Consider the following 27,746-nt stretch of genomic DNA (forward strand, 5'->3'; position numbering starts at 1 on the left):
GAGCATCCTGTGGGCTGTACTTTCTGATAATCTCAACATAACAACCCACTTTGTTAGTTCTTTACATTACTAATTAACTGAGATTATCTCTATTTGTTATACATTTATGAGGAGTGATTCTACATACAGGTTTAATACAAATATTGTATGTTCTATGAAAATAATATGAATTTATACAATAAGGGAATCAGATCAAAATAATGTTAACTTTGATAGTTATATTTCTTCTGAAATTATAAAGAGATATCAGCCATGATCATAATCAAAAGATTATTCCAGGAAAACTGTGGGGGAAATTTGCAAAATTATGATGAAGCAAGACCCTAATGTGAGTGTAAAACCAAAAAATAGCTCACTTAGAGTAAGCAGTCATGAACAGCCTGCAGAGTAATGTGTAGTAAATTAACCAATCACAAAACCTTGTCAATGTATCTGGGTAAGGAGCTGATTGACTATTCTACAGAGGAAATGATGATGCCAACTTTGCAGTTAAAATAGTCTTAGCTTAGTGCTGAATAAATTAGAGACAAATTGAACATGGGATTTATGGTATATGGAACCTCTTTAACTTTCTAATGTTTTAGTGTTTTTATGACCTTGGGTACTTTGCTCCCCCCCCCAATCTGTGTGTGTGTGTGTGGGTGTGTGTGTGTATAATGTGAAAGAGCACACATTTGCAGCTGTACATTTGTGTGCCTCCATATGGATTCTGGGTTTTAGGTTATCAAACCCAGATAACCTAAAAGAGCATCTAGAAGAGAAGTGCTGTTAAGTGCTGAGCCACCTCTCCATCCCTGATACTATACCACTCTACTGAACAAATTTATATTAAGAATTTATCTTTAGTATTTAATTCTTAAGGATATTTTAGGGCACTGTTAATTGAAATAATTGATACAAATTGATTTTCTATAGTACTCAAAACTATATATTCATAGAACATACAAAATAATAAAAATGGTGTGAGTGCTATAATTGTGGATTATTTTTATTTAGTTATATGGTTTTCCTAAGAAGCTTCTTCCACGTGTGAAGGAATTGAAAAATGAGAATACTTTTGTTACATAATGTATTCAAGTTACATGAAAAAAATATAGAAGCCATTGAAATGTAAAGAATTTCTCCAGATTATATGCAGTATTCAATGTTAAAGAGTTAGATGTTACTGTACTTTTAAATTTTCTAGTACTAAATCCATTTGAGCTTTTTATGTTTTAAGAGGGACTGGAGAGAGGGCTCAGTGAGCAAGTCTGTTGCATAAGCATAAAGGCACGAGTTTTGATCCCTAGCTCTCTCACAAAAGCTGGTTATGGATGAACATATCTAAAATCCTAACTTTGCCAGAGAGGAGTCAAAAGGATCCCAAGAGCTCACCAGCCAGCTAATCTGTCTGAATGGATGAGCTCCAGGTACACTGAGAGACTCTGTCTCAAAACGAAAGGTGGAGAGTTAGAAAGAAACATCAAACATTGACCATTGTCTTCCACACAATTACACATACTTGTGCAGATGCAAGTGCACACATAGATGATATAGCCACTGAGGTCACATGCCAATCACCTTGTTTTGTTACTCATGAAAAAGTGTTGATTATACCACTGAGATTACTAAGATGTGATGACACATGTGGGATTTGGGTCATGCCCACCCGATCCTAATTTGGATGGCGCTTTATTCCTCATGGATAAACAAAATGCTCATAGGTGAGAGGATTGTAGTTAAGCCACAACCAAAGTATAAGAGGAATTCTAGGAACTAAAGAGATTACTGCAGAGTGATTACTTAGGCTATTTACAAAGGTTTGAAGCAAAAGAAACATAAAGTAACTGTATTCAGATATACACTGATATATGACAAAAACAGCACATGAAATTTAATATCTGATGCATTTCATTTTGATACCACTGGCTTCATATATGAGGTTTTTCTGTTTTGTTTTTTTCTTAACTTCTAGGTGAATATTGGATTGATCCTAACCAAGGTTGTTCAGGTGATTCCTTCAAAGTTTACTGTAATTTCACAGCTGGTGGTGAGACGTGCATCTATCCAGATAAAAAATCTGAGGGAGTAAGTATCAATCTATTTGGTAGTGGATGTTGACAGTTCCTGCCATGTTTTTGCAATATTGAACTAAACAGGAAAATTATACTGTCGTATTTTCATTTATCTGCTTTTCTTTCAGGGTAATTAGAATATTTCATTTGCATAAACATGAATAAGTCACCAAACTGATGCCCATGGTTTACACATACTTCTTTTCTTTATTTTGTTACCCAGATGTATTCTTTAGGCACCTGCTTGCTCTCAAAAATTCTATGGCTTTCCATGACACAGAACAGCTGAATCTCGGATCTTAGAGAGTGTATGGTATTCTGTGCCCATTATCACATGATAGAACTCGCAGCTGCATATTATGTTGAGAGCCGAACATCTTATAAAGTATTAATCTCTTTTTTAAATGAACATATGCCAACTTTACATATAATTTGAATATTTAATCTCAGCAAACAAATTCCCTGATTCTTATCTCACAGTATTTGGGTACTTGAGTTTTATCTCTAGAGACACAGATTTTCTGTTTGAAGAAGCATATTCAACTGACATAATGATATTTTCTGATATTATATAAGTAGGACAGACAATATTTATTTATTCTATTCAGTTAATAACCCTCACATTTCCTATCAAGTAGTGTGGCAGACAGAGGGATGTAAACTACTTCAAGTAAGTCATCTAACTATGTGTTCAAAGTCTTGAGAGGAAAAGTTAAGTTTATTATTTAAATGGAAAATGTAATTTGCATAAGCATCCTATTCCTGCTCCCTGATAGCCTGTAATGAGCTTTTTTAAGTTAGTCTCTCTCTTTTCTTTATTTTTAGCCAAAAAGTCTATCAGGAAGGAAATAATTCAGTCTTCATTACATGGCATTCCCAATATCTACCTCGATGTTTGCTCGTATCTCGTTTCATAATGTAGGAGTCATACGTTTCAGAACACTTATTTGTACCAAAGTTTTCTGATATGCATGCAAATAATAATACTCATGACTTTTATCTATTTTTTAAATTTTCCTATTCATTTCCAACAGGTAAGAATTTCATCGTGGCCAAAGGAGAAACCAGGAAGTTGGTACAGTGAATTTAAGAGAGGAAAACTGGTATGTTGCTGCTTCCACATACAACAAAATCTCAAACTCCTTAGGTGTAGCTCCACTTAAGTGTCCTCAGAAGCTCAGTCAAATGTATAATTACTGCTACACAGCGTTCCATAAGATTTCACGGTTCCCAGCTCTTTAAGTCTTAAGTATAAGTAATTCCTTAAAGCTTTGAATCAAAAATAACTGAAAGAGTTTCTGAAAAAAGAAAGTATAATCAAATGAAAGTTTCAGTTTAGCATCATAAAATAGTATTTTTTTTTTACTAAAAGTAGCAAGAATCAAAACACAACACCTATTTAATATCTCTAACTCCATCTATTTTAATTTCTGTCTCCTTGAAACTCAATTATTCATTGTTCCTAATTTCAATAAGACTTGTAGATTGTTTAATTTCTCTCCTTGTTAGTTTGATGAATATAATAAACAATTGACAGTTAACTTTTTGTATGAAGCCCATGTTTCCTTAAATATTTCATTACAGTTACCAATTCCATGTAATAGTTTGCTAAAGATATGGTAAGATTAAAGTCCTAATTAAATCATACTAAAAGCTGTTAAACTGACTTTACTTAATTAGGAATTTATCACAATTTCCAAATAATCCGGGCAATTATTTAATTATTTAATTTTTTGTGATTTTCTTTTTTATTAGATATTTTCTTTATTTACATTTCAAATGTTATCCCCTTTCCTGGTTTTCCCCTCTGAAAACCCCCTATCACAGCCCTCCTCACCCTGCTCACCAACCCACCTACTCTCACTTCCTGGTCCTGGCATTTCCCTACACTTGAAGGGCATCAAGCCTTCTCAGGACAAGAGCCTCTCCTCCCATTAATGTCCAACCGAGCCATCCTCTGCTACATATGCAGCTGGAGACACGGGTCCCTCCATGTGTACCCTTTGGTTGGTGGTTTAGTCCCTCGGGGCTCTGGGTGTACTGGTTGGTTCATATTGTTCCTCCTATAGGGCTACAAACCCCTTCAGCTCCTTCGGTCTTTTCTGTAGCTTCTCCATTAGGGATCTTGTGCTCATTCCAATGATTGGCTTAGAGCATCCACCTCTGTAATTGTCAGGCACTGGCAGAGCCTCTCAGGAGACAGCTATATCAGGCTCCTGTCAAAAAGCACTTGCTGGCATCCACAATAGTGTCTGGGTTTGGTAACTGTATATGGGAAGGATCCCCAGGTGGGACAGTCTCTAGATAGACTTTCCTTCAGTCTCTGCTCCACACTTTGCCTCTGTATCTCCTCCCATAGGAATTTCTTTTGTTCCCCCCTTTGAAGAAGTACCAAATTATCCATACTTTGGTCTTCCTTCTCCTTATGCTTCGTTTAGTCTGTGAATTGTATCTTGGTATTCTGAGCTTCTGGGCTGATACCCATTTATCAGTGAGTTTGTACCATGTGTGTTCTTTTGTAATTGGGTTACCTCACTCTAGATGATATTGTCTAGTTTCATCCATTTGCCTAAGAATTTCATGAATTCATTTTTTTAATGAATTAAAAGTAGTATGCCATTGTGTAAATGTACCACCTTTTCTGTATCCATTCCTTTGTTGAAGGATATCTGGGTTCTTTCCATCTTCTGGCTATTATAAATAAGGCTGCTATGAACATAGTGGAACATGTGTCCTTATTACATATTAGAGCATCTTCTGGATATATGCCCAGGAGTGGTATTGTCAGTCATCAGGTTTTAAGGAACTGCCAAAGTTATTTTCAGAGTGGTTGTACCAGCTTGCAATCCCACCAGCAATGGAGAAGTGTTTCACTTTCTCCACATCCTCACCAGCATCTGTTGTCATCTGAGTTTTTGATATTATCCATGCTGACTGGTGTGAGGTGGAATCTCAGGGTTGTTTTGATTTGCATATCCCCAATGACTAAGGATATTGAACATTTCTTTAGGTGCTTCTCAGCCATTCAGTATTCCTCAGTCGAGAATTCTTTTTTTAGCTCTGTACCCCATTTTTAATAGGTTTATTTGTTTCTCTGGAGTCTAACTTCTTGAGAGTTCTTTGTGTATATTGGATATTAGCCCTCTATTGAATGTAGAGTTTGTAAAGATCTTTTCCCAATTTTTTGGTTGCCATTTTGTCCTATTGACAGAGTTCTTTGTCTTATAGAAGCTTTGTAATTTTATGAGGTCCCATTTGTCAATTCTTGATCTTAAAGCATCAGCTATTGGTGTTCTGTTCAGGAAAATTTCCCCTGTGCCCATGTGCTAAAGCCTCTTTCAAAACCATCCAGTGGAAAAAAAGACAGCATTTTCAACAAATGGTTCTGGTCCAGTTATTTAATATCTTAAGTAGTATTACTTTTCACAGGTATTAAATTATAAATTTAATCTCCTTACTTAGACACATGCATCCATATTAAGCAATGACTTCTAATGATGTTTTCTACCAGATTTAAAATCTTCTAGTTATATGCTGAATATACATTGTATATTATCATCTGTTTGAGCTACAATAACCATTATTGAGAAGTGTGTATTAATTTTATTTTATTTTATTTGTAAAGCACATCTAAAATACACTTTCAACTCACAAGAATCATCATTGTAATTTGTTAATTAGTAAGGTTAAGTAAACACCATTATAAAGAGGGAGATTTCAGATTTGCATGAAGTCAATCTCAATACTTTATTTAAATTTTGTTCTTTTCTGGAACACAGATATTTAATTCGTGCCAAACAAAATAGTTGGTGAAGATGTTAGACCTTAAAAATTTACACTAAGAATATTTTACTCTATAAAAACAACATTGTGATTGATATAGATAGTGACTAATATTCCTCTGAGGCACAATGCTTGATGATGTGGGTTAAAACAAAACAAAATAAAACAAAAACAAAAACAAGGAAAAAAACCCCATGCTTACAACAGATTATATGAGCCCCCCCTCTCCCCAGTGCATACAATAGAGGACTGCTGGGTCCATGTTCAGTCAGAGATGATGTGCCTAACCCTCAAGAGACTGGAGGCCCCAGGGAGTTTAGAGGTCAGGTCGGGCAGGGGTGGAGACATCCACATGGAGACAGGGAGCTAGGGAGGAGGTACAGGATATGGAACAGTCAGAGGGAGGACTGGGGTGGCGGCGGTATAAAATATGGAGTGTAAATAAAATAAATAAATAAATTAATTAATTAATTTTAAAAACGCTATATATTTTCTGGAAATGGACAAATTCATGTCTATGCTAAGAAACAAAAGCATCTTAGAAGACTATGGTCCCTGGGACATAGTAGGTAAAGTAGGTAAAGTAGGTATACTGCAAAATTTCTGAAAAATCAAACAATATGAAAACATTCCTACTTTTACTTTGTGGCAATATTCCTCAATTTTTTCAATAAAAAATGTTTACTATCTTACCAATTAAAATATGCACAATTATGCTAAAATATCTCCTGGAAACAGAACATTTGCTTTCTTACAGTATTTACTAGATCAAAATAAAAACAGAACGATAAATTTGATTATGATATGAGCAGTATTGTAGTAACTGAGGTGGGGATCCCAGTGCTGATAACAAATCCCCTAACTATGGCCCTTTTGACTCTTTTCACATTTCTTAATGAAATGATAGTGTCCCCTTTAGGATCACCAAGACCTGGCAGCCACATTCACAGACAGTATTTAATTCTTTATCCCAAGAAAGAACAGTCCTTATATGCCTTATTATTCTTTTCTTCTAGCTTTCATATTTAGATGTGGAAGGCAATTCCATCAATATGGTACAAATGACATTCCTGAAGCTCCTGACTGCCTCTGCCCGGCAAAATTTCACCTACAATTGCCATCAGTCAGCTGCCTGGTATGACGTATTATCAGGAAGTTATGACAAAGCACTTCGATTTCTGGGATCAAACGATGAGGAAATGTCCTATGAGAACAACCCACACATCAAAGCTTTGCATGATGGCTGTGCGGTGAGTCCAGTCTCAGCCTGCTTTCTTTCCAGGGGTTTGGGCCTGAGAGGCAGTGCGGACTGTACTTTTCATAAAATGGATACAGATTACTAGAGAAACTTAGTGCTTAGCACTGACATAGTAAGATACAACATATTGGAAACCACCAAGGCACATGTACATATGATACTCTGAAATACACCCCTAAATGTCTACTTTTGAAGATCTAACAGAAGGTAACATTAGATCATATGTACTTATATCTACATCTGATGTTTGAAAAATAATTACAACAGTCACTCAAATTAAAGAGAAAATAAAAACAGTATACTAACCCCTGAATCCAAGATTTTAAAATGAAAGAGGAATTGCTGTTATATAATTCATAGAATTTTTAGCCTGTCCTTTGGAAGAAACATCATACCAGCTTTGGAGCAATTGTCTATTTTTCCCTTTTTATTCCCTGGATTTTTTTTTTAATCCACGTAGGAATTCCATATAATAGCTACTGTTTTAGTTTACAGTTAATGACTTGAGTGATGTCAATTACAAGCAACAAAGTTTGTGATTTTAGCAACCTGAGTTTGGTACAAGAAAAACAAAGAAGGAAAAAGTGAATGACACAAAGCTATAGAAAAGTCTCCACTGTTATGGTTATAAAATTAAAATACAGTGTTAGAAATATTTGAGTTTTAACTTACTTATCTAATTCCTACACATTTGCCATCAAATCTGGTAGTATGAACCTGAGAGAATGGAACCTAAAAGCAAGGCTTCATGCAAGAGTCAACTTTATTTAGAGCATCAGACAGTTTATATTCTGAAGGTTAAGCAAAGCCAAATGAGCAAAGAACACATGAGCTCAAGATGTATAGAAATTCAAGAGGACAGACCATGCTGAAAAACATCCTTTGAATAACAAAAGCAATCAGCAATGCGTAACTGAAAGCAATCCCACCCATATTTACTACACTTGGTAGGGGGTTGAAAGCACATTCCAAGAACAAACCCATGCTTAGGAGGAACAGAGGTCAAAAGACTCTTGTCTTATATTCTTGGAACTTCTGTCAGAATTCTCGTCACAAAGCTCTATTTGGAGACAGTATTTTGACATATTTTATTCTGATTTTTTTTATAAAATAATTTGTTTTTGCTTCTTTAAATGTAAATTATTAAGGATTTCTTATTTAAGACTCAATATGTACATTTCATACTGAATTATATGTTTTAACTCAGATTCCTTTTAACCATGCATAATTAAGTAATTGAAATGTTACAGCAAGTGTAATTATCAACAAAGTTTAAATCTTCATGTGACATCATTAATTTAAAAAAAGGATTTTTTTACCTAGTTATTGGTGATCTATTCTCTCTCCCTTTTATAGCTCAGATCAGATAGTTAACAAAGAAAATAACATGAATTTTAATAATATTTAGTGATGAAATAACTTTTAATTTCTGCTTAACTTTACAGTCTCGAAAAGGCTATGAAAAGACAGTGATTGAAATCAATACTCCGAAAATTGATCAGGTACCCATCATTGATGTAATGATCAATGATTTTGGTGATCAGAACCAGAAGTTTGGATTTGAAGTCGGTCCAGCTTGCTTTCTTGGATAAGATTAGGACGAAGACCTTATGAAACCAACAGGAAAAAAAAATACCTTGGTGCCACCAACCATTTTACGCCACATGCAAGTTTTGAATAAGGACGGTATAGAAAACATGTTTAGGAATCACTGCTGCCTACTGGAGGCACAGACAGAGAAAAGAAGTTTCGGTAGTTATAACGATGTAAGGTAGTGTGGCTGAGATGGCAACGGGGCTAATTCTTGATTCTCAACCCTCATTTCTCCTTTTCCTATTTGGATTTCGTTGGTGCTGTAGAAAACAAAAAAAAAGAGAAAATATATATTCATTTTAAAAATGGTGCTCATTCCCGTCCATCAAAGATATAGTAAAAGTATCTTTAATAAAGTGTAATTATTTTATGTACAGTTCTACACTGTCATCCCTGTGTCCATTTCCAAAACTTGCACATGACTCTCAATCCCACCCAGCTCAGATTTCATGACAATTGTGGACTGTGATGGCAATAAATATTGTGATACAAAACTCAAGTTGTATTTCTGCTGACTCTAATTGCCTTTCCTTGATTAATAATAAAATGCCTTTGTATATGTTGATGTTGAAGACTTCAGTTATTTGATGTCACTGACAAATTTCACGGTGGTCAAATCTAGAATTTCAGGAGCACACACCAATCGTCCCTTCTCTGCTAACAGTAACTTGTTGAGTTTCAGCCATAAATATCATGCATTTTAATAATTAATTAAGTGCTATACCTCGAATATTTTCTTCTCAGAATCCAGATTTCACCAAATACTTGTATATATGGAGAACAAGAAAAGTTATATTTTTGGACAGGAAAGTATGTATGAGAAACTGCTTTAACATCCACCCAGAAAATAACTTTATGTACAATTATTTCTCTACTTAATCTTCTTCATTGTCCTCAGCGTGCTTCAGTAATGCCAATACTAAAGATGGAAAACAAGCAATTATTTATGAATTTGTGCAATGTTAGGTTAAACAATGAACTGTTAAAGTGGCATAGTAATAATAGTCGCAAATATTATTTTACTTGCCCAACAAATACAGTTCCTTTGTTTTAAAATAATTATTTTCAACATTTGACCAACCTAGAAACTAAAAAATACATAGGGTGAGCTGTTTCAAAAGTCATATTTGCTCAAGACAATCAACCCTTCTCTTTTTTTTTCCACTTAGGTATTTTCTTTTACATACCTTGAACTAGCAATAAAATTTTAAAATCACCAACTGAATTTTGTATCTATTTTAAGTAATATATGTAAGACTTGAAAATAAATGTTTTATTATAATTTCTTATATGAAGTGTTAAATTAATTGATACCAGATTCCACTGGAACACTTATCAGCTTATAATTTATCTCAAAGAACATAATCTGTAATCTTGACATTTAAAAGTGAACATTTGTAATTCGGAATTTCTTTATTTCTGAAACCAAGTTTGTAAATGTCCTTTGGAGGAAGGAGATATGAATTTTATCAATAAATCAAGTCTTGTCTACCTGGATTGGTCATTTTCTTTCTTAAACAGGTTGCAATTCACTCTCGTGTTCAAAAGGACTTTTGATTGTCATACTTGACCATCCAGAGAAGAATTCTGTAACCCTTGCATGTTAACCTTCAAAGATAAGTTCTCAAATATACAGCACCGTAAATAATGGCATACAGTATTTCCAATAAAATGATAATTTATATTTAATATCACAAAATGGTTTTTAGAGGTAAATGTTTTTACAGGTAAAAGTCTCATACAGGTTCATGACTTTGGAACTAAAAGTATTTTCCAAGCAAATGATTAAGTTTTTAAATCACACATGAAATAATATTAGTTTACAAAGAAAGTTTTCATATATGTTAATTTATCTGCATTAATGAAAGACTTTGTTGTATATTAACTTATTCCAAATTAGTTGTCTTTTTAATGAAATAAATTTGACTCCTAAGGTCATGGATGCAGACATAACTATTCTGTACTTTTCTTGTACTGACATGAGGATTTTCTCTTTCCTTCTATGATTTCATCTGGAAAATAAATAAAACTTCAGTGAAAATAAAAAGCACATTTATTAGATGACATTGGAACGAATGAAGGTTATTAGAATTAAAATTACATATGCTTATTTGATCTTGCACAAAGCATGGGTCACATTCTAGTACAAGGAATTTTTGGTATAATTTTCTTTCTTAAAGTAAATTATAAGCCAAAAGTAAATGAAATAATGTGAAAGGGATTATTTAGAGTGAATTAACATGTTATCATAATTGTTTTAATGGAAATCATCACAAAATGTCTGAAATTTTGGGAAGATGACTCTTAATTAACTCTTAGATATACATGAGTGACATCCTTGGTCATCTACATCACATCTTCCTTGGTCACTACAACACACACACACACACACACACACACACCACAGTCTCTTCAAGAGTTTCTTCATAGGAAAACTCTACATGAAAAAGTGTTAAATAATTAATAGCTTAGAAACCCTCTCATTTTACACCATGTTTTTGGCATTAGAATATATTAGAATTGTCTTTAAAAATTTGGTAAGTTCTATTAAATTTTGTCCATATGTGCACATTAGATTTACTAGAACTTTTCACAAAGGAGTTTCTGCTATCCATTTCTCTATAGCTGTGGATATTATTCATGTAGAGTCATGGGTCTATTATGTGAAAACTCTGTCACTATATTTTCTAGTCATCATGACATGTTTGATAGTAAGATTATTTAGTAAACCATCTCTATATTAGGATAAAAGCATCAATATACTTATAATTTACTGAATTCCTAAAAATTATGTTCCACCCTCTGAAGTTATTATATAAATACCAGATGAATAACCCCTAATTGAACATCTTCTCAGAGGCTACCTCTACAACAAATTCAAGGAAGAATGGCAAAAGGATACAAGGATGCAATGGTAATTTTCTAACCCATCACAGGGCTAAAATATATGATGAACATATGATTGTTTTTCAGGATCAAGTATGTGTTTAAATGAAGTAATACCTAAGAATAGTCCTGGAACTTGTGTTTTATTAATTTCATTTCATAGTCTACTGCATGCAGAATAACTACAACTTATTAGGTAAGCATTTAATCCATGTCATCTAAGCAGCAGTAGCTTTATATTTCCTGTTATTACATTATTACTATCATCAACACCGTATCAATTTTTGACATGAAGCCTGAAACTAACACACAACAGACACACCCACATGACACATGTAATTCACAATTTCCATAAATATCTGCCTGTTCAGAAATAAATCCCTACACCAACCATGTCATTACACAGATCCCAGATTAGCAGGGTCACACCTGGCAGATTTGGAACAATTTACAAACAATAACAAACTGTGTGACAAGCCAGGCTAATAAACAGCAAGTCTAAAGTCATCAGACAAAGCTCCTCGTGTCTCTTTTTCTTATACCAGAATGTTTGACTTTACAGAAGAATGAGTTTAATAGGTTCTGTGCTCTCTCCAGTTCTGCTTTCCTCGTCCTATCTCTGGCACTGGCTATAAGATTAGCTATAGCTTGATGCACATATAGCCCAGAGAGCCATGAAGATGGCAGGGTGATTTATCAAGAAGTAAATGACAGAAAATGTCCTGCATACAATATTACCATTTCAGTAATTACTACCTATCAATCTCTGTAGAATCCTCGGGTATTTTCTTTCTAAATCTAGTAGTCCATAATTATGAGGAAATTTGATCAGGGCAAAACAAAAATGAGTGTTGGCAGAAAAGAGTTACAGAAACATGGTTAAGCTTTCTGTTCAAAAACTTCAAATTTCTATAATCTCTGGAATGTTCTTTTATTATACCTACGACTTATTTAATAGGATCCTTTCAACAGCACCTTGGAAAAAGTATTGACAGAAAGATAGAGAAAAGTACACAACCCTACTACCTTTATATGCCTATAATTAACTAAAGAGCTAGACAATTTTATGTCCATATAGAAAGATTTACATTTTATAAAATAATCAATAAAGTTTAAATTCTTATACCTCTTCCATCTACTGTCATTGCATCACACATTTTGAGCAGAGACTAATCTCTAAATGGATTAATATGTAAAGCCTCTGCCCTAAATAAAATATTTGAATGCCTCCTTAGAAGGGAATAGTCTGGAGCACAAAAGAAAATGTATCTGAAATGACAGAGAATTTTTTGATCAAACCTGTATGACTTTAACATTAAATTTCATGGAACCAAGAGGTACAATGGGAAATTTTATTTGTAGAAACCATAAACCCAGCATTTTGCAAAAGTGTATAACTGAACTCTTAATAAGACAAGCTTAGGTACCCCATCTGTTTCAAGAAAACAACAAAATGCCGGGAAGTGGTGGTGCATGCCTTTAGTCCCAGCACTTGGGAGGCAATCTTGACAGGCAGATTTCTGAGTTCGAGGCCAGCCTGGTCTACAGAGTGAGTTCCAAGACAGCCAGGGCTACACAGAGGGACCCTGTATTGAAAAACCAAAAAAAAAAAAAAAAGGAAAAGAAAATGAAAACAACAAAATATACTTAAGTTGTTAAATTAGAATGTAAATAATAAATTCTTAAATAAAGAATTAACCTCATATCTTCATATGCATAAGAAGATTTTTTTTAATTTAAAAATAAATAAAATTACAGTTGGAAAAATGACTCAGCAGTTGAGAGAGAGTTCTGCTCATAAAGAACCCGAGTTTGGTTCCTAGAACCTGAGACAGCTCACAGTAAAACTGTAACTCCAGTTCCTGGATTTCTATACCCTCTTATGGCCTACATGGGCATCTGCACACACACACACACACACACACACACACACACACAGACAGAGACAGAGACATAAACAGTGAGACAGAGACAGACACAGAAAAAAGAGAGAAATAAGAATAAAAGAGTAAATCACAGTTTTAATGTTGACCTTATTTTTTTAAAAAAAAATATGGTTTGTCTGTTGTTTGATAAAGTATGCTACAAGAGTATTCAAGTCATGTCTTCAAATCAGTTCTTTTTATCCAAAATCTTCATCTCTAAGACAAAGGAAAGAATGACTCATCAAATAAACTTAAAATTTTCTGAACAGATCTTCAAGCAGATAGGTAGCGCCATTCAAGGGTAGCATCTGGAAGCAAGCTCAGTGCCAGCATTGCAAGTCTTTGCCAGCCAAAAAACTTCCCAGCAGAATCTTCAGTGATGCAAATCTTTCAGAATCATCACACTCATTGTTATCAGAGGCATTAGTATTTCTGAAGTCTCTGAGTTGTCTTTAAGTAGCACATCTGTTCAAAAAAAGGAATCATGTGTTCAGATGTGTGTGTGTCTTTGGAGAATCACAAGAGCTAGTCAACTAAAGGAGAAAGGAATAAGACAACATTTATACTTCATCCATTTCTCTGTACTCACTCATTTCTACATAAAGTCTTTGCTTTATTGGATGTTTTGTGGGAGAGGAGACATATATAATTGTCTCAAGAAGTTGGGGGACCTGATTTGCACATTGATCTAGAGAATACTAAACTGTCTGATTAGCAATGAGGGGCTTTATAAATGATCCATGCACATCCTTCTATTCTTAACAAACACGTAGGCATTATTATTAATGTTAGTATACTTAAAACATGTATTCATGCTTCACAGCCACAAAATTAAAAGAGTAATTATCTTGGAGATATTTCTCAGTACTTTTATTGTTTTCTGTATGCAGCTATGTTCTTTCTGACTGATTTCTGTGAACTTCGCATACTCTGGAAAGCAAACATCAGGAAACTGGATATACATTTTGACAAAATAATTTTAAAATAACTTCAGGATTTTAAAATGACTTCAAGAAGGTTAGCCTCAAACATAACACTCTTTTTACAGAGCAAAAGGTACCAGTGGAGAAATCTATTGGCTTAGATTACCTGTTACACAAGCCTGACAACATATGCCTGATATTTCCCACCGCTTTGTTCCACATAAACATGGCTTGTTTTTTTTTACTTATAGTTTTTCTGTGATCTCAAGCATACTCAAGATCTTAAAAGTCTTGTTTTCCATACTTATTTAAGTTTTATTGTCACTAATGTTCAGATTTGCCTTTTAAAACCTTTGCTACTATTAACGTCTGCAATATTTTCTGATCACTCAAATGTACATGCTTGTTTTCTGTTTGGAACCTGTGTATGAATTTAATTTCTTCATAATATCATCCTTTTTTATGTCGCACTTTCAAATGTTCTACATTCCATGGTAGATTTTCCTATATGACAATAGTAAACATGTATAGCATTCATAATCAAAAATTATCTGATTATATAATAAACCTGTTATTGGTTAAATTCTACTATCTAACTATTCTTCAAGATAGGAGTTTTATAGACATAAACAAGTGTATTATAATAATGGAATTTGGTCTATTATTAATAAATCTTCAATGGAAGGAGAAATTTGATCTAGAGACAGAGAAAAACAGGAGGCAAACAATTGAAGGAATTTACCTTTCTTCCATTGTTCACAAAAGACAGCACCTCTCAGCTGCAAACCTTCAGAAGAATGAGACATTCAGCTTCTGTTTTTAGAACCTTTTAGTGTGTGGTACCCTACAAACTATTGTAGTAAATATTTAATCTTAATTGGTTGGCGGGGGTTCTACCCTGCCTTTGTTGTTCAGTTCCCAGATAAAAGACATGTAACTTTTATGTTTATGATAGTGCTTGAAAGCACTAAAGCTGGACAAGTATCTATCCTCTATGCTATCATGTTTATATCTCTGTCCAGTAACCCCGAGTTCTAGCTTGCCATATTCCATATGAGCAGCTCTTAACTCCAATTGGCCAGCCTTCATGGCCATGTTTGCAAGACTCATCTAGACTGTCCTAGACCCCATGGTGTCTCCTCCTCTCTTCACCTTCTTCCCTATCTTTTTTTCTTGGTTTCTGTCTTAGATCCCAAGTCTGGGAACTAAAAACCTACTAGTTCTCTTCCACCCAGCTATAGGCTGTCTGCATCTTCATTCAACCATTGGGCTTAAATTAAGGAGCAAGTTCACATAGCATTACTATGTCTACAGTCATATTCTTTCATCTCTAGGGGCAACCAGACCTTGGGAGCCAGTATTTAGCATAACAATACATAACAAAAGACGGAACATCAACAACAATCATAATATGAAGTATTAGATAAACGTTTATGATTATGTTAGTGCAGACAGATGAAAAGCTCATTAGTATTCCACAATGATGACATGCTCCTCGCAGGGGAAATCTAAAGAGTGAGTAGCACAGAACAATTATGGATCTTATTTTTACAATTATGGATCTTATTTTTCCAGTAGAGAAAACAATAAACTTTGCTTATAGGTCTAGTCATGCAAAAGTAAAGTTTAGATCATGAGATGAGTTATATTCACCACATATCCTCAGATATGAAAAGAAGAAACACCTGCAGGAGGGAAGACCAAAAGTTTGTCAACAAATAGCATACCTTCAGAGGAGTGGGGTGTTTTGATCTGTGAAACTATCAAATAGTATTTGTCAGACAGATTTTAGATATAAATGGAGGGCATGAATTAAGATGTGAATGAGCATATGAAAGAGTAATAGGTTGAACTAAGACACACATGCATGTACTTCTACTGAGAATATAACAGCAGTTGAGGCAGAAATGAGTTCTTACATTTCTGAATTTAAAGGTACTATAGACACAAACAAAAATAATTGTACTAGCTAAAGTTCATTAATATACCCTTTCTGGGTACTGCATTAGTAGTAATAAATCTAATTCCACCAGCTGTCACAATCATATTTATTATTGTTCTATTAACTCTTAGCATTTTCTGTAGTGTATATTCAAGCTAATGTTTTCCACCTTCTATTTAGATTTTTAACTACATGATAACACAAACTGACCCACCAAATACATGTATTTCATATAGCTAACAAAACCCATAGCCGCCGGCGGTGGTGGCGCACGCCTTTGATCCCAGCACTTGGGAGGCAGAGGCAGGCAGATTTCTGAGTTCGAGGCCAGCCTGGTCTACAGAGTGAGTTCTAGGACAGTCAGGGCTACACAGAGAAATCCTGTCTTGGAAAAAAACAAACAAACCAAAACAACCTCCCCCCAAAAAACAAAAAACAAAACAAAAACAAACAAACAAAAAACCCCATAGCCATTAAAGGCTATTAGAGGAACAGAACCAGTAGAATAAAATCGTATTAAAATGTAACCTATTAGATTGACTTACAGACTATTGTTTGGGCAATCCAACAACTGCTGGTACAAATACCAGAGGCTGCAATTTGGTACCAGCTCAGCACATGAGACTGGCTGCATCTTCAGTACAAACAGTTGCTACAGACCTAGAAAATTCCTGGAGAGACACTATTCTTCAGTTCATGTTGGAACTCTGAAGAAGTTGGGTGTTGATGTCAGCAAAGTACAGCTGCAGCTGAGGCAACAGTGCAGTAAGTGAACACCAACAAGGGGTGGGGGAACACACAAAAAGAAGCTTTTTTTCTGTGCTCCTCCTTACACATGAGGACTGACCACTGCAAGATGGCAAAGTGGGACTTTGAACTTTAATGTATACAACTGAGATAAATGTCTCACAAGGACATCCACTGAATAGTCTATTCTAAATAATCCCCCAAATGTGACCTAAGGCTTGCCTCTTGGTGATTCTAAATCTTTTCAAGTTATAATCAGCATTACGCATCAGAAGTATAGTAATAACATTAAGCATAAGAATAACAGCTAATAACAATGTTAACAAGAATAATACATCTTATGTTGGGCAATGTCTGTACTCTTAACTGTTGACCCAAGAAAGTATGTGTGGTAAAGGACTAAATATGTGGAAATATTTCATTTCAAATACAATGGGAGAGAAATGTTTTGTTGTTGTTGTTGTTGTTGTTTATATGACCAAGAAGTGCCCTCCGTTTCTTTCCTTCCTAACACTAGAATATTCTTTGAGATGATTTTGAAACATCCAGTGAAATCGTTTGTAGTTTCTAAAGGCTGTGGACTGTCTTGTTCTGACACATGAGAAACACGGAGTAAATAGGAAGCCATGCCTCAGAAACTTGCTTAAACTTCCACAGTGAAGAGAATCACAGGTCTGACCACTGAAATTGAAAATCCAAAAATGGTACTTCAGAGAAAAAACCCACACCAGAAATAGAAGCAAGCAATCATCTAGAGGACAATTTCAAACACCTGCTGATGATTTAGTCTCACTACCCGACTCGGGCCGAAGAAAATTCAATACTGCTCAATGAAGTAAATAAAGTATGGTGGAAAATAAAATCTCAGCACCTAAGATAACAATTGTATTGATGTCTGCAGAGCCTGCGTGACAGATGCACTCGGCTGCTACTGCAGAGGCAGCTGCACAGCTATCTACCAGCTTGGGGCATCATAAACTTTATAGTGTAGACAGACCTGTCCCCAGGACAGAGTGATTTGGGCTGATACCTATGTTGTGTCCTTTGGGGGAGCCCAGCTCAATTGCCAGCAGTCAGTTCGACAACGATTCTTTGAATCAGAGGGGAACTGTTGGCCAGATGGAGCTGAAAAAAGACATGAGACATGATGCCTCCATGGGTAGCCCTTAAACTGCTCTGCTTCCCTGTGCCACCTAAGGAATAGTACTGTAAGCCACAGGAGCAGTATTTAGAAGATAAGTTCCTAACACTCCTGGAGAAATTATTAAAGAGACTATAGAAGTCCTAAATTGGGGACCAAAGAGACAGTTTTGTCCTTCAGAACTGTGTTAGTTGTTCTGAAAAATATTGGCCCACACACACAGTTTTATTTTTAATTAGTTGTTAACCTCTTAATACCCCAAACCCAGGCTTCTCTTGGAAATTTGGAGGGCCTGATACATTGGCAATGAGTGCCCAGTGTATTTTTGGACAGGGCCATACCTTTTCTAAATGGCTGTGTCTTCATGCATTCCCTGCTGCTTTCTGCATAGTTAGCTTACAATGTTCAGTCAGCAGTTCTAAGGCATTTTATTCCTGAGTAGAGAACTAATATATTGAGAGGCAAAAGGATCAACACTTGATTAAGATCACAGATTACTGATCAAAGAAATGAACTTGCCCAGAAAAATCAAGTTTATTAGCAACATATTAATAAATATAGTAGACATTAGATGATTGGCAATTTACTTGGGAAAGTGTGTTACACGGCAAATAAGAAAAAAATAAGGATAGGAAATAGATTCTATGATGAGAAGGCTTAGACTTTATTATCAGATTCATGGACAAAGCCAAAAACCCAGGCAGATCCTATCAAAGTAAAAGGCCTCCACTTGTGGTCTGCTCCTTTGCAATCTGTGAGATGAGAAAGAATCAATAAAACATGAAAAAGGAACAGATCAGCCACTTGAAGTGTGCTGCCCTGCGTCAGTCAGTTTTTCTTTAACTGTCAGAAAAAGGATGCAAAGGGAAGTGTTTCTAATACTGTGAATAGCATCACAAAAGAGAAATATAACTAACTTGCCTCAGTCATAACCTGAAGCACTGATGAATGACCTCCTCCAGGCTGTGGAAAAGTCAATGCCATTGAAAGCGTCATTCATATTTTCAAGTAAACCAGATGAATCTGAAATTCTGAAGCATCCACCTCTTCGGCTTTGTTAGGGCCTGAGAATTTCTGAAGGAAGATTCCAGACTCAAATATGGAAAGTCTAAGAGGGAATATTATGCACAAACAACCAGTATGTTGGAGTTAACATTCATAAAAATAGTGACCAGGAGAGGAGTCGTAGGCCCCTTTTTATTCAGGGTATGAGAAATGTTCTACAAGGGTTGGGTCATTTCTAATACAGTTGGCTAGATGTGCAACAGTTTCACTAGTATAATTTCTGGGATTGGTTACTATTTTAACTTTACCATATTTGGTAAGGCCTCAGAGAAATTTTAGGAACTGTCCCAAAACAGGGTTTATTAGCGCTCTGGGCCAGATGTCCTAGGAACTGACTCAGCTCTTCCTCCCTCTCTGCCAAATGTCAGGGCTGCCATTAACTAAAGACTCATTGTCTTACAGAAGCTTTCTAGTTTCATGATGTCCCATTTATCAATTCTAGATCTTAGAGCCTGAGCCATTAGAGTTCTGTTTAGGAAATTTCAACCTGTGCCAATGAGTTCATGGCTCTTTCCCACTTTTTCTTCTGTTATATTCAGTGTATGAGGCTTTATGTTAAGGTCCTTGATCCACTTGGACTTGAGCTTTGTACCAGGTAACAAATATGGGACAAATATGGGTCTATTTTCATTTTTCTACAAACGGCCATTTAGACCAGCACAATTTGTTAAAGATGCTTTCCATTTTTCTATATTTTTGGCTTCTTTGTCAACAATCAAGTGCCAGTAAGTATGTGGTTCTATTTCTGGATCTTCAATTCTATTCCATTGATCAACATGTCTGTCTCTATACCAATACCATGCCTTTTTTTTTCCCACTGTTGCTCTGCAGTATAGCTTGTGGTCTGGAATGGTGATTTCCCCAGAGGTTCTTTTATCATTAAGAATTTTTTTTCACTATTCTGGTTGTGTGTGTGTGTGTGTTTCCAGAAAACTGTGGAATCTCTTAGAATCTTTGAAGAATTGTGATGGGATTTTGATGGGGATTGCTTTGAATCTGTAGATTGATTTTGGTAGGGTGGACATTTTTATTATGTTAATTCTACCATTCCATGAGCATGGAAGAAGATTTTTTTTGAGATTTTCTTTAATTTTTTTTTTCTTGAGAGACTTGAAGTTCTTGTCATACAGATTTTTCACTTGTTTGCTTAGAGTTACTCCAAGATATTTTATACTATTTGTGACTATTGTGAAGGCTGTCTAATTTCTTTCTCAGCCCATTATCATTTACATAAAGGAAGGCTACTGATTTATTTGAATTAATTTTATATCCAGCTACTTGAATGAAGTTGTTTATCAGCTGTAGAAGTTCTCTGGTAGAATTTTGGGGGTTGCTTAGGTATACTATCATATCATCTTCAAATAGTGATATCTTGATTTCCTTGTCATTTTGTATCCCCTTGATCTTTTTGTTCTCTTATTGGTCTAGCTAGAATTTCAAGCACTATATTGAATAGATATGGGGAGAGTGGGCATCCTTGTCTTGATCCTGACTTTAGTGGAATTGCTTCAAGTATCTTTACATTTCATTTGATATTGGCTGATGGTTTGGTATATATTGCTTTTATTATGTTAGGTCCTTGCATTCCTGATCTCTACACAATTTTTAACATTAAGGGGTACTGTATTCTGTCAATGCTTTTTAAGCATTTAATGAAATGATCATGTAATTTTTTTCCTTGAATTGGTTTATATAGTGGTTTTTGTTAAAGTATTTTTGTATACTGAACCAAAATTGCATCTCTGGGATGAAGCCTACTTTATCAGTGTGGATGAAAGTTTTGATGTCTTCTTGGATTTGATTTGTGAAAATTTTATTCAGTATTTTTGCGTCAATATTCATAAGTGAAATTGGTCTTATTTTTGTTAGGTCCTTATGTGGTTTAGGTATCAAAATAATTGTGACTTCATAGAATGAATTAGGGAGTATTTCTTCTGTTTCTACTTTATGTAATAGTTTAAGAAGTGTTGGTATTAGCTCTTCTTTGAAGGTCTGGTTGATTCTGCAGGAAAGTCATCTGGCCCTGGGCTTAAAGCTTCTGTAAGGCAAAGGATAGTGAATAGGACAAACTGGTAACCTACAGATTAGTAAAAAAGTCATCATTAACCCCACATCGAATAGAAGGCTAATATCCAAAATATATAAAGAACTCAAGAAGAGAACTGCCAAAAAAATCAAAAAATCGAGTATAGAACTAAACAGAGAATTCACAACATAGGATTCTCACATAGGTGAGAAGCACTTAAAGAAATGTTTGAAGTCTTTAGCAAACAGGGAAAAGGAAATTAAAAGGACACTCAGATTCTACCTTACACCACCAATCAGAACGGCTAAGATAAAAAACTCAGGTGACAGCACTTGCTAGTGAGGATGTGGAGAAAAAGGAACATTTCTCCATTGCTGGTGGCATTGCAAACTGATACAACTACTCTGGAAATCAATCCGGAAGGTCCACAGAAAATTGGAAATAGATCTACCTGAAAACCCAGCTATACCACTCTTAGGCACATACCTAAAAGATGACCTACCATGCCACAGGGGCACGTGCTTCACAATGTACATAGTGACCTTATTTATGATAGCCAGAATCTAGAAACAACCCAGAAGTCCCATGACAGAAGAATGGATACAAAAAATGTAGTTCATTTATACAATATAATACTTACTACTCAGCTATTAAGAAAGAGGACATCATGAGTTTTGCATTCAAATGGATGGAACTAGAACATATCATCTTGAGTGAGGTAAACCAGACCAAAAAGGATGCATGGTATGTATTTACTAATAAGTGGATATTAGCCAAAAAAGTACAGAATACCCAGGATACAGCCACAGGACTTAACAAGGTTAACAAGCCAAGTAAGGATGCCTCAATCCCACTTGGGAGGGAGAAGAAATCAGTCACATGAGGCAGAGGGAGAAAGGGACCTGGGTGGGATAGGAGATAGGGAGGGGAAGGGGGAACATGATCAAGTATTGAGGGGGCCAGGACTGAAGCCCTGAGGGCAAGCAGAAAGAGTGGAAACAGGCAACCTTGGGAGGTAGGAGGTGGGGGGACCTTCTAAAATGTACTGGAGACCTGAGAGGTGAGAGAATCTCAGGACTCAAAGGGAGGGACCTTGGATGAAGTGCTCTATTGTGGGGAGAGGAAACTTGAGAGTCCACCTCCAGTAGAGGGATAGGATATCAAATGGAGGGATGGGGTTGCCATCCCATAGAATTGCAGGAACAAAAATGGAGAAGAGCATGAGAGAAAGGAGGTCCAGTGACAGGCCCAAGTTGGGATCCAGCTCAAGGGGAGGACTGTGGACCTGACACTGTCACTGATGCTGTGGTGTGCTTGCACACAGGAGCCTAGCATGGTTGCCCCTGAGAGATCCAACAATCCGCCGAAAGACTCAGATGTAGATACTAGCACTCAAGCAATGGACTGAAGCCAGGTGACCTTGTGGTTCAATTGGGGAAAAGCTGAAGAAGCTGAGGAGGAGAAGGCCTCATGAGAAGATCAGCAGACTCAATGGATCTGCACGCCCAAGGTATCTTAGAAACTGAGCCACCAACCAGGCAGCTTACACCAGCTGATTTGACTCCCTGACACATATACAGCAAAGGATTGCCTGGTCTGGCCTCAGTGAGAGAAGATGAACTTAACCCTGGAGAGACTTGAGGCCCCAGGAGTAGGGGCAGGGAGGGGGGTCTCTGGTCGGGTGGGGAAGGAGGGGGGACATTTTCTTGGAGACATGGGGGTACATCCTCTTGTAGACATGGGATGGGGGATGAGGTATTGAAAGGGGAACGATTGGGGTTGGGGGGCGGTGCAGACCAAGAGGGGGATGAAGCCTGGATTGTAAAAAAAGGTTTAAATAATAAAAATGAAGAAAAAAAAATCCATTGTCTGTGGTTCTCTTTCAGAGCCTTGGATGCTTCTTTGGGAAATTGAGACTTCAGGCCTAATGTAGCTGATTTAAAGAATAAAATGTAGTTTGTCAGGTCCTCTCAGTTTCTCTGCCAAAATTGAAGTAATCTAGAGAGAAAGTTTTGCCTGGTCATTAGCATCAATGGCTGTGCTGTTTAGAGAAAAAAATAAACAAAAGCACAGAGCACACTATCACATTTTCTGGAGTCTGAGAACAGGAACTTGATTGACTGTTGCAGGAAGATTATGACCTCCAGATAGGAACCATGAGACACTTTACTCCCTGTATTAAAGATGGGAGCAGAGTGCTATGGTTTCAGTAGATATATTTTTTCATTTTATACATGTGTTTGTTAGCCTATTTATTTATTTATTTCCCTTTAAAATGTTCTTGAGGTTTTTCAGAAGGAAGTTAAGAAAATTTTCTAAGCCTTTAAAAATAAACTTAAGAGTAATTCTAGTTACTATAATAAAATGAAGCAATCGTATATGCTCCCCATCCATTATACTTCACTCAAATAAAAATTGCTGCAGGTTTTAAAGCAATCATGAAAAATTCTGAACGATCAATCAGATAAAAGCAGAGTATCCAGGTTGTGAATATAGTCGTACGATTCTACTTCCACTTTTAAGTCTCTGCTGCTACTTGCTTGGGGGACTCCATTACAGCTGAACAAGTGTGAAAATCATGATGTCTCTGCTGCACCTCCAATGTCACTCCAGTAGAAAGAGGCAAGCCCTTTATTACTTCCCCATCAACTAGGGATGTGCTTCAGGTTCCTCGCTGCTTTCTATTGGCAACAGAATGAAGAACTAATTACTGCTCAAGAACAGTAAGACTTTTGGCACTTCATCATGGATGTTGAAGTACTATTTAAAACTTCACAAGTTTGGGGTTTATGCTCCTCCCGAGCCTTCCCTGGTCTCAGTGGTGTCAAAGGGTTAAGAGTGGAGAAATGATTTACTAAGCTTTTGACTGTGCTGGGATATTACTTCCCTGACCTTTGGATAAAAAGAAGAAGCCTTCTTTTAGACATTGCTAACACTATTGGATTTCCAGTTTCTTCATCCCTGAGTTTTCTAAATGTGTGGTAGGGGGAAAACTGGGTTGAATAGTGATTTAAAATGCAAGGCCACTTTAAGCCTCAAAATATGCACTTATTTTAAATGTTAGTTTCACAAATATAATTGATGACTTAATTCTGGATTAAGATAGATTCAAATCCAATAGTTTTAAACCTTTCTAATGCTGCAACCTTTTAATAGAGTTCCACAAGTTGTGGTGATCTCCAACCATGCAGTGATTTTGTTACCACTTCATAACTGTAATTTTGTTACTGCTTTAAATAGTAATATGCAGGAAATCTGATTTGCAAACCTAATCAGTAAGATTACAATGTGTAGGATTCATGAATTTTGCAGGTAAATGGATGGGTCTAGAAATATCATCCTGAGTGAGGTAACCAAGTCACAAAAGAACATACAGGGTATGTACCCACTGATAAGTGGTTATTAGGCAAAAAGCTCAGAATACACACTATCCAATTCACAGACCATATGAAGCCCAATAAGAAGGAAGACCAAAGTGTGGATGCTTCAGTCCTACTTAGAAGGGGGAACAAAATAATCATGGGAGGTAGAGGGTAAGTGGAACTTGTGAGGAAAAGAGGAGGGGGAGGGGAGAAAGGGGTCAGGATCAGGTGTTCTAGGAGATGGACAGCAGTACAGAGTCAAGAAATAGAACAGAGATGTGTAGCAATGGGGGATGGGGACCTGGGGATAGCCATCATAAAGTACCCTAAGCCAGGAAAGCAAGAGGCTCCCAGGGCCCAAAGGGGATGACATTAGCTGAAATACCCAAAAAAGTGTAGAAAGAACCTATAGAGACCATATGGATATGCAGAGACCCTGAATGAGGGATAGTGCCACCTCATAGAAGCAGGGAGAGGGGGAAGGGATAGGGGATTTGTAGGTGGGAAACCAGGAAAGCAGATAACATTTGAAATGTAAATAAATAAAATATCTAATAAAAATACTTAAAAAATAAAATTAAATTTAAAAAATTTAAAAGAAGTTTCAACATATAGTGCACACCATTAATCCCAGCACTGGGAAAGCAGAGGCCAGGTAGAACTCTGAATTCAAAGCCAGCCTTGTCTATAGAGCAAGTTCCAGGACAGCCAAGGCTACACAGAGAAACCCTGTCTCGAAAAACAAAGAAACAAACAAACAAAGAGTTTTATTTATACAGAGAAATGTGTTTACTTTTGGAAAAGTGGTGAAAACTCACAATCTGAAGTTTCAGGATAGAGATTACTTCTGCTTCTTGAAGCACACAGTACAGATTACAAATTTATATGTTATTATGGAAAACTTATCTCACTAGCTTTCTGGCATAAAATAGTGTAATAGATGCAGTAATCCTATTGCTTTCATCATATTAAAACCTTTACAAGTAAGATAGATATTCCTCCCATACCATTGTTGTGGGGCTTTTCAAGTCTTTATAAGTATGCCATCAATTATAAAACAAATTAATATGCACACTGCCACTCTTACCAAAGAGTACATCAATCTCCCTTGAATAGGTGAGACACATCTACCTACTTAAAGATGAAATGCTTTCATTGACTTTTTCACTCATCTTTAAAATTCATTTTTCGAGACAGGGTCTAGCTGTGGAACATGGGCTGTCCTTGCTGCAATTCTCCCTCAGCATCTTGAGGCTGACATCACCAACACATGATTACACTGAGCCATTGAAGATGAATTTTTAACATGTATTTGATTGTAGTTGTAGCAGTAAATCCCTAGTTGACTACTTGAACTAGCTTAAAAATAGTTTGCTGCATCATTTTAGATAGATCTACAGGTAATAAAGATAAAAGGTTAGAACCTCCCAGGAAGGACAGGGCATCTAGCCAAGGCTGTGTTAGATAAGCAGAGGCAACATAAGCTCAACATAAGTCATGAGTAACTCTTACTTGAATAACTTACCTGCTTGCATTTACCTGATTCTCTGTGCTTTGTGGTTAGAATGGTAAGAGTTCCCAGTGGTTTCTTCAAGTTTTTGAGGTCCCAGTGTAGATTGTTGATCTTAGCGCATAAGCCATTGGCATTCTGTTCAGAAAATTTCCCCCTATGCTGATGTGTTCGAGGCTCTTTCCCACTTTCTCTTCTAATAGATTCAGTGTATATGGTTTTAAGAGGAGGTCCTTGATCCACTTTGACACTTGCTTTGTGCAAGGAGACAAGAATGGATCAATTTGCATTCTTCTACATGCAGACCAGTTAAACCAACACCACTTGTTGAAAATTCTGTCTCTCCCCCCCCCCCCAATGGATGGTTTTAGCTTCTCTGTCAAAGATCCAAGTGACCATGAGTGTATGGGTTCATTTCTGGGTCTTTAATTCTATTCCATTGATCTACCTGCTTGTCTCTGTACCAAAACCATGCAGGTTTTTGTTTGTTTGTTTGTTTGTTTGTTTTAATCACTGTTTCTCTGTAGTACAGCTTGAGGTCAGGGGCAGCGATTCCCCCAGAAGTTCTTTTATTGTTGAGAATAGTTTTCTCTATCATTGGTTTTTGATTATTCCAAATGAATTTGAACTCTCTGAAGAACTGAGATGGAATTTCATTGAATCTATAGATTGTTGTGTTCAAACTTTTTAATGGTTGTGAAGTGCTAATGGTGTGCTGATAGAGATGACCAATCTACAAAGAAGGATGACAATACTTTCTTCCTACCCTGATTCCAATGTGTTGAATCATACATTGTGAGGAAATTGAATCATATGAACTAAATAAAGTGGGAAATGAACTCTTCCCCAAACTTTCAGATGAGAAGGCAATGTAGTTGAAAAAGTGAAACATAAAAACATAAAAACTAGGCATTTAGGCCCAGGCTTGAGAATGTGACCTTTGTGACTCAATGCTCCAAGGCAAGCTAATCATAAAAAAGATGGTGACATCCCTCCAGCGACCCGTTTCCTGGGTTCAGGGAGTATTTGTTCAAAAAGGACCACTCTGACCATTCATGGAACCTGCTATGCAAATGTGCTATTGTTAGGGACTCATAGAAACTGTCTTGAGAAATAACCCACACAATTACCAGGTATTCCTTGTGACTCTTGTGAATTTGCACTTCCTCGGGACTCTTAACTGGTATTTTTGGTATTTTCCAACAACACCCTCCCCACCCGCTTGAGTTGTGGTTTCTTCCTTTAAATACCTTCTTACCCAGTTACTCAGGGTGCTATGGTTCTCTATTCCTGCGTGGTATATGACTGTGGGCCCAAGAGTGCTCTTGAAATAAAAGGCCTCTTGCAGTTTGCATCAAGACTGTTCTCGAGAGACGGCTTCTGGGACAGGCGGGAGCCACAGAGCTGCTGAGGCAGCACCCTTTAGGGGCCGCAGACATCCGGCACCCTCCCAGTCGGAGGACAGTGACCTGCCCTGCAGGGAGCGCCATCTTGGCTCCGGGACTCCGCCGAACTTAGTCTACAGGTTAGA

General features: G+C 36.4%; 1 protein-coding gene across 4 annotated transcripts in view; it reads left to right on the forward strand.

The window, feature by feature from the left end:
• Col11a1 (collagen type XI alpha 1 chain) overlaps nucleotides 1–10,584 on the forward strand; it is a 187,134-nt gene extending 176,550 nt beyond the window's left edge. For all 4 annotated transcript variants that reach the window (XM_021159058.1, XM_021159057.1, XM_021159060.1 and 1 more), the window contains 4 exons: nucleotides 1,955–2,067; nucleotides 3,089–3,157; nucleotides 6,854–7,087; nucleotides 8,541–10,584. In XM_021159058.1, coding sequence (XP_021014717.1) covers nucleotides 1,955–2,067; nucleotides 3,089–3,157; nucleotides 6,854–7,087; nucleotides 8,541–8,687 — 563 coding nt within the window. In that variant the 3' untranslated portion in view covers nucleotides 8,688–10,584. The remainder of the gene's footprint in view (nucleotides 1–1,954; nucleotides 2,068–3,088; nucleotides 3,158–6,853; nucleotides 7,088–8,540) is intronic.
• The last annotated feature ends 17,162 nt before the right edge of the window (nucleotides 10,585–27,746 follow it).

The sequence above is a fragment of the Mus caroli genome, chromosome 3 (assembly GCF_900094665.2).
Source record: "Mus caroli chromosome 3, CAROLI_EIJ_v1.1, whole genome shotgun sequence".
Lineage (NCBI taxonomy): Eukaryota > Metazoa > Chordata > Mammalia > Rodentia > Muridae > Mus > Mus caroli.